The sequence below is a fragment of the Oncorhynchus mykiss genome, chromosome 11 (genome assembly GCF_057628025.1).
Source record: "Oncorhynchus mykiss isolate SJ-2025 chromosome 11, ASM5762802v1, whole genome shotgun sequence".
In the NCBI taxonomy this organism is placed as follows: Eukaryota; Metazoa; Chordata; class Actinopteri; order Salmoniformes; family Salmonidae; genus Oncorhynchus; species Oncorhynchus mykiss.
Genome location: NC_143032.1, coordinates 32,958,189 through 32,979,317, shown reverse-complemented (window position 1 = coordinate 32,979,317; position 21,129 = coordinate 32,958,189). Strand labels below are relative to the sequence as shown.

General features: G+C 38.4%; 1 protein-coding gene across 1 annotated transcript in view; it reads left to right on the top strand.

Moving 5' to 3' along the window:
• The first annotated feature begins 1,457 nt into the window (after positions 1-1,457).
• The window catches only part of LOC110536597 (coagulation factor XIII A chain), a 30,498-nt gene continuing 10,826 nt past the window's right edge, over positions 1,458-21,129 (top strand). The window contains exons 1-7 of the mRNA XM_036935311.2: positions 1,458-1,592; positions 4,525-4,710; positions 7,820-8,002; positions 10,148-10,396; positions 12,540-12,652; positions 12,765-12,872; positions 13,339-13,510. Of these exons, the coding sequence (XP_036791206.2) occupies positions 4,557-4,710; positions 7,820-8,002; positions 10,148-10,396; positions 12,540-12,652; positions 12,765-12,872; positions 13,339-13,510 (979 nt within the window). The 5' untranslated portion in view covers positions 1,458-1,592; positions 4,525-4,556. The remainder of the gene's footprint in view (positions 1,593-4,524; positions 4,711-7,819; positions 8,003-10,147; positions 10,397-12,539; positions 12,653-12,764; positions 12,873-13,338; positions 13,511-21,129) is intronic.

Sequence of the window (21,129 nt, the reverse complement as noted above, 5' to 3'; positions counted from 1 at the left end):
TATAAGTAATATTCTTCAAGAATCAATGGGTAGATATAATTAATTAATAAGTCCAAAAATGGATTTAGCAACTGTTCAGCTAAAATAGTGTAAAAATCTTTAATCAATGACAATATGATCACTTAGTAATGACATTTCTGTATGACCCCAACTGCGATTTGAACACACAGCCTCCACATTAGGGGCATGCTGATCTTTCTGCTGTGCCACAAAGTCTGTACCATTTCACAGAAGTCCTCTGTCCTCATTACCTGTAATACATATCTGTGTTGAGCAAAAGCGTGCCATCTGCACTGCTATTTTAGTTATCAGTTGATTTGACTATTCTTTCATCATTGATTTAATTGACTTATTTCAGCAATTTGAAGGTTTTCTGAAAAGTTGTCTACTGTTTGTTGGGGATATTATTTTGTTTAAATGTTACTCTTGAATCCCTATGATAAATATACTTGTTTTTCTTGATTGTATTATATAAAGCAGAGATTTTCCACATGTAAAATCATGTGTTTTTCCTGTAAGGGACCCCCTCTCCCCTAACTCTGGCCCCAAGTGCTGATTTTTCTTTAAATCGTTCAAAATGATCAATATGAAAGATTAGACTTCAATTTGCTCTATCTACTAGTAACGCAAAACCTACACAGCATATTCTCCAGTGTTAAAAATAAATAAATGAACACTGAGAGTGTTGAATATGTCGACCCATATAGACAACAGAACAGTGTTAAATTAATATACAGCTTAGTGTAAAGCGTTGTTCAAATATTTCCCAGAGTGCCATTCGAGTATATTGTAGAGTTACCATCTATGCCTGTTTTTGTTAGTACAGAGACATGGTTGTTGCATTTATCCATTTCTGGTCCTATAAACGTCACCAAGTGAGATCCTAAGCAATTATGTTATCATTTAAAAAAATAACTCATACAGATCACTTTGAACCAATATCACACAATTCATTATGACATTTCCCAGCATGCTCTATTGCTTTGTTTCAATATCTGTTTGTGCATGTACATTGATTCATTGGTTAATCATAGAGCTTAATAATTGGTAATTATTTAAATAGTCCCAAATAGATGGTTTGTAGATGTTTAGTACTGTAAGTGTTCAACTAATTGTCAATATTTCAACTAACTATCCACTAACCTTAACCCTGCTAACTCTAACCATAAACCTAGCCATAACTGGAGCAAGCTGTTGTATATCAGCTGCATTTGGTATTTTGAGTATCTGTAGATGGGACTAACCAAATAAAGTGTAACCTAATAAGGTTCATTCATTTAAATTCATGTCCTTTGTGACCTCCATACTATTGATAATTTATTTATATTTTAAGTGAAAAAAATCTTATGAAAGACAGAATTATGAATTCAAAACAGTTTTCATGAAGGTCAGAACAACCTCATCTCAAAAATCTCCTGTCAGCAACGTTTTTCTTGGACTTCCCCTAAATGACACAGGACGAGAGTTGTCACTGACAGGGGAAGGTTTGGGAAGGGGAACTCTATGGTCTATATAAACACATGGGCGACATTCACTTGACATCTGTTGGCGTGACTCTTCCTCCAACATCATCTCTACCTGAGCTTTTGAAGGTGAGTGGGAATTCTCTTCTCAGTAGTTTGTGGGTCAGTTTCCTGGACACAGATTAAGCCTAGTTCTGGACAAAAAATATCCGTCAAAGGAAATTACCCATTAAGCATGCTTTTTAGTCAAGGACTATGCTTAAATGCTGTCTGGGAAACTGGCCCTGTTTTGTGACTGAAATTTGCTTGTAAATCTAATTTGCGACCAAAGATGTATGGCTGGATATGTATTTTTGTTATGTAGCTGGATCAAAACGTCATGTAGCTGGATCACTTGAACAACTTGATTGCATATTCTTGAAGGAGAGAAATATCAATATTTGCCATTCACAATATTGGCATGCTGTGTTCAAGCTCTGCATCATGATTTCCATAACAGACTATCTTATTTCAGAAGAGTAACACTTTACATAACGTTTTATGTTACAACGGTTGTATATGGAGTTTATAAACTGTTAAGCCTTTTTTAACGATCTAACAATGTTTCATAAATTTAGCAAACAGTTAAGGTTCATTTATTTATTTCCTGAATACTGAGCCTATACTGCTCTGGCTGGCAATAATAACATTATAATCAGTAACACTGCAGTCATATAGGCTGGATTGGAACGAAGACACAGAACTTCACATGCTGGTTTTCTTAAACCGATACTAACAGGAGATTACATGCACCTGCATGCTAAAATAAACTTGATTGCAACGAAAAACCCACACGAACAAATCAGCGATTTAGCTGATCTTACGTTGATACCAGACAGCTGCAACTTTCCTTGTCTATGCTCTCTATTCCCGCCTCCAATGAAATATCAACCTATCAAGATCATCGAAAACCGTAAGGCTGCTGAACGTCAAATACTTATAAGAATATAGGAGTAGTAGGACTATACTTTATTCAAACGTTTCGTCTAAAATGGCAAAATAATACGTGTTCCGTTTGAAATAACTTTATTAGCCTACATTTTCATTTGTGAAAAATGACAGATTATATAACTCATCACTATTACTTGATTTAGTTACACCTTTCAAATGTTTAAAGTGCAGGGATATTTCCCCCTGGTCTTAATAAGAAATGACTATACTTTTTAAAGATAAACTTTAATTAATGGATTACATAACTTGGAAACGACATGTGGGATAAATGACCACAGTAAATGTACCTTGGTAAATGAGGAAAAACGTTATTTGAGTTGTATGGAACGATTGTCAAACAGATAAATTGCCCTTAGCCTGTTTAAAATAGTAGGATTCATTTGTTCTGATGATAATACTCACCAGGGGACTAAATAGTCTTGAAAAAATGTTGCCACCAATTAGGACTAAAAGATAACCTCGACATCCGATTTAGTGAGTGATAAATCGTGTCCATTGATTGTTGCAATTGAGATCAGCTGTGAGGTTTAATGAAATATTACCTGGTGTTAGTACACTGGTTCGTTGCAATAGGCCAACAAGCTCACTATTTGCCAAGCACCAAAATAATAATCACAAAAGTCCAATCTTTGTGTTATAACTGTTTATTACAAATGTATCAAATATGTAAAAACGATTAAGGAACAGTTAATGTAACTACTTATAAACCCTTTATAAATGAATACATTCATGTAAGGTGCAATCTTTGGATGTGTGTAGTTTATATGTCATTCTTTAACGACAAAACATAATACGCTAGACAAGGTGGGATCTGTTGGTGTCTGTAAAATTAATTATGTGAGAAACGGCGGTGGAAACACCTTTATATGCAAATATTGATTGATTTTTCAAAATGTAAAACAATTTGATCAATTTACCACAAAATCGATTTGTTGAAATATCTAAAAAAAGTTTTGTTGAGCAAGAGCAGTAGCAGCCGGGACAGTGATGATTAAATCATTTGGTGACATCTTGTGGTCTTAATGTAAATTACAGGGGGGGAAGTTACCCCAGGGGGGCAAGTTACCTCCTAGTACCTTACATTGTGATGTCCTCCCACTACAACTTGTGAAAGCTTGCAGTTTATTAGGCTACAGATGAAATAAATTATGATCTTGCTGTTGTGTCCATAATAATCTCATCATGTAGGCTTTACCTGCACTGTATCTACAAGCTGTTGACTAGAACACACATGCCAAGACCAGAGTGGTAATTTTTCATGACAAAACCAACAGTAGAGTTGAAAATGTGATACATGGGAATTCAACCCCTCAAGTTATTTTTATGTACACTACATCAGCATGCTAAGTCTTTTATCTGCAACAAGTCAATTTGATGGAAAGCTGGAAATTCAGTGGGAAATTGCGCATATGGTTTTTATGCAGATTTTAGAATATTCCTATGAAAATCTGTCGCCAAATGGATGGAAACCGAGCTGTTGATAACAATCAAATCAGTGATGTATCATGTTAGCTCATGAATATTGATGTGCCTGTACCAGTGGTTCCAGATTATTGTCCATCCTGAAATATTTCAATGCATTTTGATGTACTCTTGTGTATATTTCACAGATTTGTTTTTTCCATGACTTATGCCATGTTAATATGATATCTAAATGTGAGAGTGACTAACAAAATCAACGGGGGCCCCCTGGAGGTCAGGTACTCTGGGCACAGCCCGGTCAGTACTGTAATTTGGCCAGGATTACTACTACTATGTACCCAGCAGTAGACTAATATACCAATCTAAAACATTTTAACTGACGTGGGTTAATTGATGCACTACCAATTCTGATATCCTAACTCTCAACAGTAAAGTTCCTGTGAGTAAGCACTTCACTGTTATTCTGCATAAAATTTTATTTGATTTGAAGTTGAGAACCCGACTGAGTTTCGATTGATTAATTTCACCCAGGTCCTGGGTACAGCCCTGGTTGCAATATGTTGTGCAATTATCATAGATGCAAGCATTTGCTGCTTGTTATACAGTACATATCTAATTGACCATGTTTTTATCTTTTTTTTATCTACAGAACAGCAAAAACTGTTGACCCCTGCTTTCAACATGTCTTCCTCTGCACGTTGTTTTGGGACCAACTTCCTTGGGCGCCTTAAAAGCCCCATCTGTAGCTCCAACGCTGAGCAAGATGACCACCAACTTCCCAAGTTTGAGCACTTTGGGGAGGCTGTGGCAATTCCCCGTGGCCCCTACAGTGATGGTACATGATAAATAGAATAAGTGTCCTTGGCTGTCTATGATAAATGAGATCAACACACATTACAAAGCAAATTCTTCAGTGTTAAAAAAAAAATACAAAAAATAAAACTAAGAGTGTAAAATCAACCCTGAAACCATTGAGTCTGTGGACCCATACTGACACCGGAAAAGTGTTAAATTAAGAAACTGCTTAGTGTAAAGTCTTGATTTCTGAGTAAACTGGAGAGTTACCACCCATGACCGCATTTTTTATTGATTTAAGCTTTATTTAAATAGGCAAGTCAATTAAGAACTAATTCTTATTTACAATGACAACCTAACTCCACCCAACCCTAACGACACTGGGTCAATTGTACACCACCCTAAGGGACTCCCAATCATGGCTGGTTGTGATACAGCCTGGAATCAAACCTGGGTCTGTAGTGATGCCTCTAGCACTGAGATGCAGTGCCTTCTACTGCTGTGCCCCTCGGCAACCAGATAGATGGTTGCCGCATTCATCCACCAAGTGAGATCCTAAGCGCTAATTCAGGGGCCTGACACTCATAACCATGAACATCATTATTATATTTCACAGTAATGCTCTATTGCAAGTAGATTTTTCAATTGTTTGTTTCAGTATCTATGTTTGTACATTATTAATTAATTAATCTGATGCTACTAATTAGAAATTACAAACATTTTCTAAACTAATCCACTATTACTTGGATTTCTTGTACCCGTTACTGAAATGGTTGTTCCAATTTAGTTGTTTTAGTTAGTCTTGTAAACATGCTTTGTCAATTTTTCCAGTAATTCTGAGTACTGGTTGCGGGTGATAATAATTTGAGGAGCTGGCTATCCCTCCACTGTCTCTATTCTAAAAGGAATTACACATAACCTTGTAAATTAGCATAATGTGATTTTCATGTCTGATATGGCCTGTGAACTAATGATGTTACGTTTGATACAGTTAACTTTGTAGCAGGTTGCCGATGCCTGTATTTTAGCAGAAAAATGTGATCAATGATGTCTGAAGCTTTGTTTTGTCGAACAACCACCTGACATGGCTACAGTGAGCACGTGCTACGGCGCCACAAGCCTACACTGTGTTGATGAAAGCATCTAGTAATGAACGTTTTTTCAACACAATTGGCTGGAAAGCCTCAATGCTTCAAGAAGCTTTGTTTCCCCATCACTACTGTAAACCATGAGTTTCAGATTTAGATTTGTCCCTAAAGGGGTACAAACACTTGTCACTGTAGTGGTACACTGTAAGGTCATCCTTTGTACCTTTAGTTATAAGTGCATTATTGTATCCCAGTTCATACGTCAGGCCACACCAGGCCTGCAAGTAGAGTTTCAAATTTTGTTTTTGAATGATTTTGGATGTTCTGTTTCCAGGAAACTTCCAACCAGGGTTTCTGGAAACCTGGGAGTTTTGGGAAAGTTACCAGAATTTTGCAAACCTTCCTACAAGTCACATTATGCTGACTAGCAAAGTGATGTATAGTTAGAATAAGCAATAGTTAGATTTTTTTATTCACCTACAACCTGCATTCGGAATGAGTGCCAGAGTTAGGAACATTGTGCGGAGACTACCTAAAACCTTTCAACAGCAACAAACATTTCTGTAATGAGTGCAATTTTTTTTTTTTTACCGCTATGATTAGTTTAGAAAAACGTACGCTATTTATCTTTGTGTAGCATGAGATTAATCAATCAATCACTGAACCTGCACAAAAATAGATATTAAAATAAACAATTGAAAAATATCTACCTGCAATAGAGCATGCTGAGAAATGATTGATAACTTCCCAACTCAGTCTTAGGGAGCCCAAGGGGTGCCCATTTTAGTTATTTGCCTTAGCACTACCCAGCTGATTCAACCAATGAATTCATTATCATCATCATCATCATGCTTTGATTATTTGAATTATGTGTGGTGCTGAGGCAAAAACCAAAACGTGCACCCCTTGGGGTCCCGAGGACCAAGTTTGGGAAACACTGCCATAGCGTTTGCACAGGGTAGTCTTTTTCTCTTCTACCGAAACTAATACCAAACCAATCAGGTGGTTGATTGACAAAACAAAGTTTTGGACATCGTTAATCACATGCTTCTGATAAAGTGTCAGAGGCACTGACACACTGCTTCAAAGTAAACTGCTTAGCGATTTTGACACATGCCTAATTGCTTCGGTATCAAACGTAACATCAATAGCTGTATTAGGGTAAAACTAAGCCTTCAAAATAAAGCCTTATATAATATATATAATATATAAAATAAATACATATTCACTTAGGATCTCACTTTTAGAAAAAGGTGCTAAGTAGACCCATACAGGGTTCTTCGGTTTGTCCCCCAACAATAGGGTGGCCCTTGTTGGTGCCAATCCAGATTGGATTTGTTTAGAAAACTGTATATAATTTATCTTTGTGTAGGATAAAATGTTTCAACCAATCAATGTGTATGCAAAAACACATTATAGGAAAACAAACAATTCTGAAAATAGTACTGCAATCGAGCATGCTGGTTAATATTATATACTGCTCTATGTAGAATCATTCTTGCCTTCTAAAGTACCATCAAAGAACCCTTCCTGGCAAAAAACTGTTCTTAGGATGTTGAAAGTAGTTGGTAGAACCCTATCCCTCCACAAAGAACCCTTTTGGAACCTTTTGGAACCCTACATGTAGGACTTAAATGGATGAATGCAACAATCATGTCTCTGTCACTAACAAATACAGTCATGGGTGGTACATCTAATTTACTTGACTAGCAAGGCACTTTGGGAAATGTTTGAATATGGCTTTACACTAAGCAGTGTATTAATTTAACACTGTTCTGGTGGTTATAGGTCCACAGACTCAACTGTTTCCGTTTTGATTGAACACCGTGTTCATTTCTTATTTTTCTATCACTGGAGAATTTGCTGTATAGGCCCACAGATTTGTGGTGTGCTCAGCCGAGGTGGTCAGCAGAAATCCTTGTTCCCATTTTGACTTCACACTCAGACCTGACATCCTGAAAAGCACCCTTTTTACCCAAAACGTTTCATCCAAAAGGTTTTACGTTTGTTACCTGGTTATTTAAACATCATTATTTAGCTTGTGATCTCCTTATTTTGCAGCCACCCTGGAATGTGTGAGAGTGGACATGATGCAAAATGAGAACAAGAGCGACCACCACTGTCACTTGTACGAAGGCAAAAACAACATTCTCATCGTCCGCAGAGCCCAAGAGTTTCAGATGACCCTCCAGTTCAACCAGCCCGTAAATCCCAGTGACAAATTCCAGATTGAGTTTTACATTGGTAAGACGTTTTTACACATTTTCACCAATGTAGTGTACATTCCTTTCTGCTGGATAAAAATAAAATGACATGCATTGCTTGACTTTACTGACGGTGATGTATGAAAAACAGTATTCACCATTGGATAATAGTTTTAATGGGAGGGGTTGGTGTGTTAGAGGTGAAGTTGCATCTCAATACTACAATTGTTCATTTCCTAGTCTCCTCTCTATCATCTGTGTTTAGCCTCTGTAACCAATCAGAAACTCTAATTAATAAAAGTGCCAAGTTGAAAGAAAAACAGATTATTGACATATTCCCATCGAAACATCTGTAACATCTGTTGATAGTAACCTTGGGGTGCCTCCCGATTCTCCAAACTTCTCCCCAAGTGTGCACTTGCACACTTCCCATCATGGATTTAGGGAGTTTCCACTATTGTTGAATCGATGACAGATTGTGCAAGTGCACACTTCGGAAGAAGGGTGTAGAAAAGAGATGAGTCCAGGGTCTCTCTCACACTTTATACTGAATGCTTACATCATAATCACAGGGGAATTGCTGAAAATATATCTATGTGCTCGATTCAATCCATATTGCGGAAGTTCCGAGGTATAGAGCGATTGAAATTTAAAGGTAATTTCCGATTGAGACGGCAGCTTTTACTGTGAATGCAGTCTCCACAAACACAGGAACATTACATTTAAATCTCAATCGCTCTGTAACACGGAACTTCCGCGATACGGATTGTATCACGCCCTAGGTCCTGTAGTGTCAGCTACAAAACTGCAATATGTCAATTAAATACAAACAAAATCAGAACGACAGCAAAACGACTGCTTAAGAAGTATGACACCCTTTTTAAAAAAATCTTCAAACGACTTACCTTTCACTTATGCCTTGAAAAGGCTTTCATATTCAATATATTTTTATCTCCCTGAATGTGGTGTTGTCCTCTTTACATCTGCTGTGAAATTCTTAGTTTACTGTGTTCAAAATGTTTTGAGAATAGGGCATACAAAAAATAAGCAGAGAGCACAATATTACACAAAATATCCTTTAGCCTACATTTATTGGATCTGAGGGAGTGGTTGTGTGATAATTGTGAGGCACTTCTAAAATAATGGTGCAAATGGACATGCATCATCCCGGTTGAAATTCTGAGAGTGTTATGAATGAAGATACAGTATGTGAATTGACATATGTGCAGCTACAGAAGCGTACTAGTAGTACCCTAGTAATCCATCTGCAGTTACTGGTTTGCAGTGGTGTAAAGTAACTAAGTACAAAATACTTTGAAGTACTGCTTAATAAGTACTTTTATTTGAGTAGCTGTTCTTTACTATTTATATTTTTGACAACTTTTTACTTTTACTCCACTACATTCCTAAAGAAAATAAGTACTTTTTACTCCATATATTTTCCCTGACAGCCAAATGCACTCGTTACATTTCGAATGCTCAGGCGGGACAGAAATATGGTCAATTTCACACACCTATCAATGTAACTTGTTGTCATCCCTACTGCCTCTGATCTGATGGACTCACTAAAAACAAATACTGCATTTGTAAATGATGTGTGAGAGCTGGAGGTGTGCCCCTTGTTGTCCATAAATGAATAAAAAAAACAAGAAAATCTTGTTTAATTTGTTTAATGTAAGGAATTTGATGTAAAGATTCTACTTTTACCCAAGTATGACAATTGATTACTTTTTCCACTACTGATGGTTTGTTGCATTCCAGGTCACCTTTATTGCAGTCGCGCTGCACTGAGTACCGACAACAGTATCTTCTGTAATGTTGTTGTGATATTGAGCAGACCTTGACTTGTGTTGGTTGATGTGTTGTTAACTGAACTGTTTTTTTTTTGGTAGCACTTTATTTTACAGTACGGAACATTACCAGGCATTTAATAAAATAAATGTCATGGTAACACAATAATTACACAGTAATAACTTGATGATTTACTTGCTTTGTTTCTTCAAGGCTCATTAAAACAATAGCTACCTGGTACCATTTGTTACCAACTGAGGTTAATTCTTTAAAGAACGTACCAGAAAGTATCGATTGTTACCACATAACGTCATATTAAATACTAAGAGTACAGTGGAAACATGAGTGTCTACATGTGTTGACGTTTCCCCTGTCATGTCACCTTCTACCTCAGGTATCGATGCCAACGTGTTGAATGGCACAAAGATCATCATCTCCTTTGACGGCTCACAAACTGGGAATTGGACCGGCCGCATGATACAGCAACAAGGGGATGAGTGCGTGGTGGGCATCACCCCTTCTGCGGACGCCATCATCGGGAAGTACTACACGAATGTGGCGGTCATCGGGTCCAATGGAATCTCAAGGACACAAAAGGACTCTGGAACAGACTTCTACCTCCTGTTCAACGCCTGGGCGTCCAGTGAGTGGAATCATTGTGGATTTTTGTTTGTCCTCTTCGGACCGCTTAAGACAAGATAAAAACATATGCATTATACACCCCTTACGGGAAAAATATATATATTTCACACATGGAAAATCACATGAATTCACATGTGACATTCAATGTTAAATCATGTGAGATTGTTTTTTTGGAACACTTAAAGTGATGATATTTCACATGAAGTTTCACATGTGGATTATTACGTGATCCCATAACCTTTCACATGTGGATTATTACGTGATCCCATAACCTTTCACATGTGGATTATTACGTGATCCCATAACCTTTCACATGTGGATTATTACGTGATCCCATAACCCTTCACATGTGGATTATTACGTGATCCCATAACCTTTCACATGTGGATTCAAATTTTCACGTTAATATTTTACACAAGATTTCAAAGGTGATGCCGCTGCAAACAAAAATGTGACGTTAGGATGAATACACAAACAGTGCTTTTAACATACAATGTAAATAATTTACACTTTCACATGTTTTTACAGTAATTATTATTCAACATATCCTCACCTGGGATATGAACTCGCAACCTCTTAGTTGAAGGTATTCCAATATTCCTGCTACTCCACCACGTCTGTGTCAATGGCTGATTTAACCTGTATTCCAACAATTTGGACTTGAGTAAATTTAATCTCAGCTCTGTCAAATTAAGAAAAAACACTCAAGAAAAATATTATATTTACAATAATAATATGCCCCACCAACCTAAGACAACTATACAGAAAACCACTCACATCATCAATGATCAGAGAATATTCAGATGGAACTCATGTGCAGAGATGTATTATAGGTAATGAAAGTGTAGAGGAACGTTACAGTACAGACTTTGCAGCGCCGCAGATTGATCAGCGTACCCCAAATCCATTGGTTGTGAGTTGAAATCCCAGGTGGGGTCATATTGAAAAAATATACTATACTTGTTTAGGAAGAAAACATTTGGGGAACAATTCAATGTTTCATTCCTTGATTCATGACAACAACAAAATCTGACAGTGATGAGAAACTGTAGCCTGCATGAAAAGCATGTTTTGACTCCCAAAAGAAAAACATCGAGTCACTTTTTTTTATTTTCTTTTTGATAAAGCTCCAAGGTTAAATGCAAAATTCTACTGACAAAATACAAAATGTCAAACGCCGATACAACAACAGTGTAAAATAACATTCAGTCCATATTTTCTCTTTTAAACAAACTTTTTCACCAAACCATCAAAGAGGATCAGGCGCGGTCCACTTGCACATAGCAGGCCCACAGTCGTATGGGAAACGCATCACCAAGGCCTCCTTCGGTTTCACATTCATACAAAAGTCCCTCACACAAACAGTAGCCGGTAACATAGTTCTCCCACACAGCTCCATCCATCCCATATGCGTAACCAGCCGGTCGGAGAGCAGAGTTCTCCCACTCGAGGGTGCCTCCATGCAGCCAAGTAGTTAGAATTGTTGTCGCATCCAAGTTGTATAATCCACGGCTCAAACCCGTCCAGAATGGCGGGAGAAGCCCCATTCTCATCACGTACACAAAGCAAAAGGAAGGTCCAATATGTGTAAAAGTCTGGGTAAAATGTACTTAGTTGGTAATGACATTTCAGACATGTGGGCAGTCTAGTACTCACTGTTCACCCATCCAATAAGCCAGCAGTGAGGGAGATGATAGTGTGCAGAGAAAGCTGCCCATGCTTCTCGTCGTATGCTTGCTCCATAGGGCTAGAGTAGGCCTGGCTAGCATGCATGCAGCCTAGCGAGGTCATGTCACTTTAGTCCAGCGATAACTTCAGAAGACATAGGTTCCACAGACAGCTCAAAACACAGCTGCCGCCAATGTAATGCGCCGTTAGGAGGGTTCAGATAGTGGGACATCAGCTGTGTGAACGCAAAGACTTGGACACCAGACAGCATACGGAGCTCAGCAGGACATGACTTCCTTCCAGGACATGCGACCACGGTCTCAATTAGTTCAAGTGACACAAATTAATTTATAGACACAGGTCAGGCATTATAAATCAATGATGAACATCCAATTCTCATCCTTACAAGTCACATCTAAAGTAACAGATGACCAGATTCTGGTAATGAGGCTGCAATTTATTTCTGATTTCTTTAGATGATGAAGTGTACATGCCCAATGAGGAAGAAAGGCAGGAGTATGTGATGAATGAAAATGGCTTCATATATGAGGAGGAATCAGGTGATGGAAGACAATGGTTTTATGGTCAGGTACAGTAAAAGACCACACACACATGCCCCACGCACACACACACACACACATTTACAGTTGTGTCATTATTGTTCCTTTTTTGAGGCTGGAGGTTAAATTTCTCTCTTGTAGTTTGTGGAAGGGATTCTTGATGCCTGTTTCCAAATCTTGGATGACTCACACATGCCTCTAGTAAACAGAGGCGATGCTGTCAAAGTCTGCAGGATAGGCTCTGCAATGGTGAGTGATATTTGCAGATAACATAAGCACACTACACAAATTCCAAAATGAGCCCTAGTTTAAGCACTAAGAGCCAAGTGCTTTTCACAACCACAAGACGTACCAAGCATTTAACCTGAACTTCAGTCTACATCCACAGAATGTGATTCGCAGTAGACACTATACATATACAGTACATATTGAATGAGATATTGCCCCATTTGATTATTTTCATATAATATTTCAGGAAAAAGTTTGAAAAAAGGGTATATTTGTGTCTACATTCAACTGGTAAAAGTTAACTGTGATATGAATAAAGGAAAACAATTACCCCGGTACCTGGCCTTAATTAAATACTCAATTTCCTTTTGCATGCTTTTACCAACTTACTCTGAACATTTCATTTCAAACTAACCTATCCTTATACCTGGTGCACTAATCTCTTTGGGGGGTTTTCTATATATTTTCCCATTCCTTGTGGAACCAGATGAACTCCCAGGATGACCGCGGGGTCTTGGTGGGCAACTGGAGCGATGACTACTCCCTTGGCACTGCACCAACCTTCTGGATTGGCAGTGACCAGATCCTGCTCCAGTACGTCACCAAAGGGCCCGTCAGCTTCGCCCAGTGCTGGGTCTACGCCGGGACGTTCAACACCTGTGAGTGCCTGATCAAATTCCCTTTTCATTTTCAATGTCCACCCCACAACATAGGTCATGTGTCTTCCAAATTACCTGTGATTTGAACTGAGGGATTGATGGTTCAATAGAAAACAGGCCCATCCAGTTATAAACTGCAGTTTTCAACTAAGAAAAGGTTGCCTTTTTTTAGTGGGTAGATCAGCTTTAATATTGCAGATGGATTGTGGTTTCCATCAATATAATTGTCTGCATCATTTCCAATCTTTCCCGTAACCCTACCACCCTCCCCTAATTGGAGTAAACTAATGGACAACAACACTTAGGCTTCTACTTCCAGCTTATACATACTATATACATTTTACGGATACAGTGTATTTAAAAATAGTTATGTTTTGATTGTGTAATGAGTATGATGAGTGACAGAGTGCTGGTTTCAAGCGCAGGGTGCAGCAGGTGTTTATTTAGTACAGGGCCACAGGAGGAGGCAGGTAGCATGGTCCAGGGACAGGTAGAAGGTCATACACAGAAAATCCAAAAAGGTAACAGTACAGGCAGGGAAAAAGGCTAATGACGTAGTCCATATGCCATGGAATCGGTACATCAAAAATCTATTTTCAACTATTTTGCAATCTATATGGCACAGCTCTAAATGAAATTTATATACTTTTTTATTTATCACCATTTTAAAAACAACAATTCAGGTCTTTAATGGGGGGTCAACAGACAAATTCCTTACTATCTACCCCCTTCCACTTGACTCTTCCATATTTGCGGTAATGTTGCAATTAGTTGGTTGTAATTTTTTGAAGAGCAGACATTTCCATATAATTTTGTTAGCTGCATCTGTGACATAACTCCACTAGTCCTATTTATGATATTATTTACAGTTTGTAAATATTTGTTCAATTAATATTAAAAAATCTATTAGCATATTTGAGTTTAACCATAATGTTTGTTGTAATATTTGTTCTGTCTTTTCTGGTGGATTAAAGTGAAATTGCTAACAACTTTCCATGGCTTGTTTAAAAAAATAGCAATATTTTGGAGATGATTTCATTTTCTTTATACCCGAAACGAGAAGTTGCAATCAGAATAAAGGGAAAAAGGCCATTCTTGAACACAGGGAGAGACATTCTTACTAATTTGCCAGAGAACCAGAATGGATTTAAGTATACCGTAACTTTTGTATGACTGAAGCCTTTAGTTTAATATTGAATCATTTCTGCCCTCTGAATTCATATTCAGTATATAAATATGACTGTTCAACTTTGTCTGGCTTGCAATATACTTCTAAAAAAACAAGTCACTTGGTGAAGGCAAGGCCATAAGTAAACTGGGATATGACTAAAGAGTTCATCATGGTGATTTTTCCACAAATAGACAGGTATTTTCCTTTCCATGGTAGCAAGATCTTATCTATTTTTGCTAACTTTCTATTAAGATTGATTGTAGTGATGTCACGTATACTCCCTCACCGGCCTCCAGGACATCAGGCTGCTGATTATCCCGTACAACTATCACCATTGTTTCGTGCACCTGTGCCTCATGACACTCACCTGGACTCCTTCACCTCCTTGATTACCTTCCCTATATCTGTCAATCCACTTGTTTCTGTCCTTAGGTGTTATTGATTATTTTTCAATTCGATGCGTTGTTTGTGTTCCGTGTTCATTATTTTATTTATTAATTAAAACACTCACTCCCTGAACTTGCTTCCCGACTTCCCAGCGTACTTGTTACAGAATAACATCTCACCTAAGGGAAGCATCGGCGAGGATTTCATTTTTTGTGTCTGAGTAATGATGTCGGGTCCGGGAACTGCTACAGGCTTTATGCCTCAACCAGATCACCAGGCTTCCCTGCCTCAGGTGGCTCCTCAGGCTCTCATGCCTCAGCCGGTTTGCCAGGCTCCCATGCCTCAGCCGGATCGCCAGGCTCCCCTGCCTCAGCCGGCTCTTCGGGATTTCATGCCTCTGCCTGGATCACCAGGTTCCCCTACCTCAACAGATCTGTCAGGTTCCCACGCCCCAGCTGACTCGACAGGTTTCCGTGCTTCAGCTGGCGTGGCAGGTTCTTGTGCATCAGCAGGGGTGACTGGTCTGCTCCTGATCCCCCGGGTTCGTCCCCGTTGACGGCGGCTGTAGCCGCTCGTCGGGGAGGGGGTACTGTCACGTATACTCCCTCACTGGCCTCTAGGTCATCAGGCTGCTGATTATCCCGCACACCTGTCACCATCGTCTCGTGCACTTGTGCCTCATGATACTCACCTGGACTCCATCACCTCCTTGATTATCTAGCCTATATCTGTCACTCCCCTTGGTTCTTTCCTCAGGCGTTATTGATTCTGTTTTCATGTCGGTGCGTAGTTTGTTTCGTGTTTATTTTATTTGTTAACACCTACTCCTTGAACTGGCTTCCCGACTCTCAGCGTACTCGTTACATGTTTCTTTCGGGAAATGAATACTGAGTATGTCCACTTTACCGTCAGACCATTTTATTGGTAAATTACACAGTAATGTAAAAGTATAACATTTGTGTGATCCAATAAGTAATAGAGTACAGTACACTAATCATAATTTGGTTGCAATCATGAGAGGTTAGGGGAAATGATCTAGATCCTGAGACTGTGGAGGGAGCCAAATTGTGGCTTTAAAAGAAAACATGAATCATCAGCGTACAATGACATCTTTGTTTTTAAGCCCTGGATTTCTAGCCCCTTCATGTTATTGTTGGAACTGATTTTAATAGCTAACATTTCAATGGCCATAATAAATAGATATGCCGATAGTGGACAACCTTGTTTTACTCCATTTGACAGTTTAATACTTTGAGAAGTAGCCATTTTATATTTTTCACGTAGGGTTACTATACATAACTTTGTATAAGAGATTCTCCAAAATTGAAATATTCTATATAAATTTCAGTCAAACTTTATCAAAAGCCTTTTCAAATTAGCTATGAATACCAGGCCTGGTTTCCCAGATTTTTCATAGTGTTCTATTGTTTCCAGTACTTGTGTTATATTATCTGCAATGTATCATCCATGTAAAAAAGCTGTCTGATTAGGATGAATAATATCCGACAGACAATACATGTTTTATTCTGCGCACTACGCATTTTACTAGTATTTTTCATCACAAAACTGAAGTGTAAGGGGCCTCAAACATTTTAGTGGACTGGATCTTTAGTAATAATGAAATCAGACCTTCTTGTTGAGTATCTGATAATCTACCACTTTTATAGGAGTGATTAAAACATCCTAATGAACGGTCCTCTGAGTACATCAAAAAAAGTTTGGTATGCCATCCAGGCATAGGGTTTTCCTGGACATAAATGCTTTATTTGCACCAAGATGTTCCTCCTCTGTAATTTGGCCTCCACATGAGTCTTTCTGTACAGCTGTTCATTTTACATTATTCATAGAAAAAAACGTTGGTTAGTGGAGATGGAGGAGACAAATGAAAACTTATGCTTAAAGTACTTTGCCGCCTCTTTCAAATATTGTTTGGTGAATCATGGGTGACTTATTTGTAACAAGTTTCAGTAAATTATTTTTGGTAGCATTTCTATGTTGATAAGAAATTATTTGGTGCATTTTCCTCTCATATTCCATCCAGTTTGCTTTTATAATATTGCACTTGATCTTTCTTGAATAAGTTCCTTCATTTTTTATTTTTTTTCCTCAAACATATTCGGGGCCTCTATAGTACAGTTTTTATTGGTATATATCTGTCCTTTATTTCCTTATTTTGACCTAAATTGCTCTCGTTTTATGAATATGGAGTTGCATGGTTTCTAAAGGCACATAGCTGAATAAAATAGAAAGGATATTTTCTCCAAGATTTGAGGGAGTGCGCACATGCGGCTATTCGTTGCTGAGCTTTTAACAAAGAAACAGATACTTCAAGTTGCTTCATTTAGAGTTATTTATGCAACTATAGTTGTGATACAAATGTTTGGATCTATTTTTACATTTTTAATACATTGTAAGGCTGCATGATGCAACTCTAATGATGATTTGAAAAGAGTTGCATGAAAGGCATGAGCTCTGCTTAGATTTTTTGGGCAGATTGTACACTTCAGCAATCTCTCATTCACAATTTCACAAGCACTTGATAATTCCTCAAATTTCCCGGCGGCATCCCTTGTATGGCCATAATGCCCCCTAAAAAAATCTATGCCTTTTACGGCCAGTGGCCGAAGCACCGCTCACTCACATTGCTCTCTGTCACGTGACCGGGTCTTTCTCACAGGCTACAAGTGAAGACAGACACATCGGGGACGAAACTGCGCGCTCCAATTCCGAGGCCCATATAGAAGATATTGGAAGAACTGTTAACATGTACTTTTCGCCAGCAAACAAGATGAGTAGGCCTAATGAATAGCAAAAGCACTATCCTATGTCAATCTACAGTACTATTCCCCCATAGTACAAAAGTTGACCCATTCTATTCTGTGCGAGAAATAAATATTCCAAACATAGTCTGGGACAGTTGTGGGATAAAAATGATATTCCCCAAATTTGAAACTCACGCGCTGTGTATGTATGCCAGTTAGGCTTTACAACTGTTGTAAACCTGATTGATGTCCTTCATTTTAAGAAGTTATTTGGCCACTTTAGTTGTGATACAAACCTTATCAAAACATATAGGCCTATGGGCTAGGCTACATGACGTGTGCGACTATGATTTGAAAATGTAAAAAAAAAAGCTGAGCATCATTCACAAGTGATAATATGTCATTCAAAAGCAATAGACACATTTTTACCTTTATTTAACTGGGAAAGTCAGTTAATTAAGAACAAATTCCTATTTTCAATGATGGCCTAGGAACAGTGGGTTAACTGCGTGTTTAGGGGCAGAATGACAGATTTGTACCTTGTCAGCTCAGGGATTTGAACTTGCAACCTTCCGGTTACTAGTCCAACGCTCTAACCACTACACCCTGTCACCCATAACATTATTCTTGATTTAATCTTGTCTTTACATATACTAAATAATATATGTGTGAAATTTGTTTTGATTTAGAATGGATCACTATCATGCACCGCTCTCGAAACAGGTGCAGTGGGAAAAAATGCAGGTCATCTATGCACTTATATAGTGAAATGAGGACACTTTTCCCGTGGTTCATTTTCATGCCAGCCAGGTAGGCTATACTCCTGTTGTAAATAGAAGCAATGTGCTTTATATTAGGAAAATATAGTAGGCCTAGCTGATGGGATCCTCTTCTGTTTTCTCATGCAATTGTATAGCCTATAGAAATGTTGCGCAACATGAGCTCATGGGCTCCCATGAAGTGTTTGAGTAGATTTTTTGATTACATTTGCATTGATTTCAGAGTAATTAGAGGGACAATACAGTGCTGAATACCAGGCAGTTAGCAAGTTTGGTAGGCTACTAATGATCATCAGCAGCATCAGAGCTTGGAGAAGCCTAATTACCGTGACTAAACAGTCACATGGAATTTGACTGCCATCTTGACTCATGAACACCCGTGTGGCAGTAATATGGTCACTGTGACAGCCCTAGTCCGACCATATTCTGTCCGCTATCAACACTTTTTAAACTTTTGCCAGTGAGAATGACATAAGAAAGTAGTCAAGACGAATAACTTGATTGAGCCTCAGCCATGTTTATCTCACTAGGTCAGGATATTTAAGCTTCCATATATCCACTAGTTCCAATACAGTGCATTTTGAAAGTGTTCAGACACCTTGACTTTTTCCACATTTAGTTACGTTACACCCTTATTCTAAAATGGATAACATCGTTTTTTCCCCTTATCAATCTACAAACAATACCCCATAATGACAAAGCAAAAACATTTTTTTTTTTTATCTTAGCATATGTATAAAAACATTTTTTTTAAATAATAAAACATATACATAAGTATTCAGACCCTTTACTCAGTACTTACTCAGATGCACAGCAATTTTCAAGTCTCTCCAGAGATGTTCGATCGGGTTCAATTCCAGGCTATGGCTGGGCCACTCAAGGACATACAGAGACTTGTCCCGAAGCCACTCCTGAGTTGTCTTGGCTGTGTGCTTAAGGTCGTTGTAGTTAAACATTAAAAGCGTTATAATTTTTTAGGTAAAGCTACACTAAATATATTCACATCACCAAATAATTGATTAAAACACTGTTTTGCAATGAAGGTCGACAGTAGCCCCAGCAGCAATCTGAATGGTAGCACCATGGCACAGCTAGCTTCTGCCCTCCTCTGGGTACATTGACTTTAATGCAAAATCTAGGAGGCTCGTCGTTTTCACCACCTTCCATAGACTTAAACAGTAATAATGACAGCATCTGTAGGACGTCCTCCAACCTATCAGAGGCCTATCAGAGAACAGGCATGTAGTCCACCCATCAAAAAAATCACAGAATAATCTAGTTCTAAAAGCGTAAGCTACAGCTAGCTAGCACTGCAGTGCTAATGTGGCGGGTAGTTGACTCAGAGAGAGAAAAACAATAGTTGAACAGTTTTGAACAAATTAATTTCTTCCAACATTAAGAAGAAGCAAGAGAGAGCGATAGCTATATTTGGTTGTATTGTTTCTTTACTTTCACCTTCCCTTGGCTAGCAAATGCAGCCAGCTAGTTTAGCCTACTCATACACCCGGCTCAAATAGAGAGGGATGCTATGTTAGCTAGTTGGCTATGGCTATCCAATGCTGGCTATGGCTATCCAACACAACTCTTTTGGTTTTATAAATTTATTGCCACTGGAGTCCGCTGGTGTAACTGCTAAACTACTTTCTGACTGTACACTGTACTGCATGATTTTAGCAGGTTTACTAATGTGTTAGTTCTATTAGTTCTAGTTGACTATGACAGGACAACTACAGTATGCAGGCTGTGTATAGAGGTTAGCGATCGTGATATGGGTTTGCTTGGAATTTTTTTTTCGCCTGGTCACAGACAGCTGATGTATTGTGCACAAGGGAAGGGAAAAGGTGAGAGGAGGAGAGCGTGTAGATAGTTACAAGAATGTATTTTATATACAACGAGCAAAGTGATCATCCTGTTTTTATCTGGCTGCTATGAGAGTGAACTGTTTGCGTGTGATAAGAGGTGTATTCATTCCTCTGATTCTGTTGAGAAACATTTCTGAAACGGAACAAAACGGGGCTAAACATATTACACCCTAGATCAGCTAGATGCTGAGTGTGTAAGGCGGTATTGAATGTGTCACTGTCTGTCACCTTGATTACTCAAAATTCTCCCGACCTGTGCACCTACGTTGCAAACTTTCATTCATAGGCTAGGTTGTAGGAACCTCATGATGGGTACAGGGAACATTTTTGTATCATGTAGTAGCCTAAACCTATCGCTGTTACAGTGCCTTGCGAAAGTATTCGGCCCCCTTGAACTTTGCGACCTTTTGCCACATTTCAGGCTTCAAACATAAAGATATAAAACTGTATTTTTTTGTGAAGAATCAACAACAAGTGGGACACAATCATGAAGTGGAACAACATTTATTGGATATTTCAAACTTTTTTAACAAATCAAAAACTGAAAAATTGGGCGTGCAAAATTATTCAGCCCCCTTAAGTTAATACTTTGTAGCGCCACCTTTTGCTGCGATTAGAGCTGTAAGTCGCTTGGGGTATGTCTCTATCAGTTTTGCAC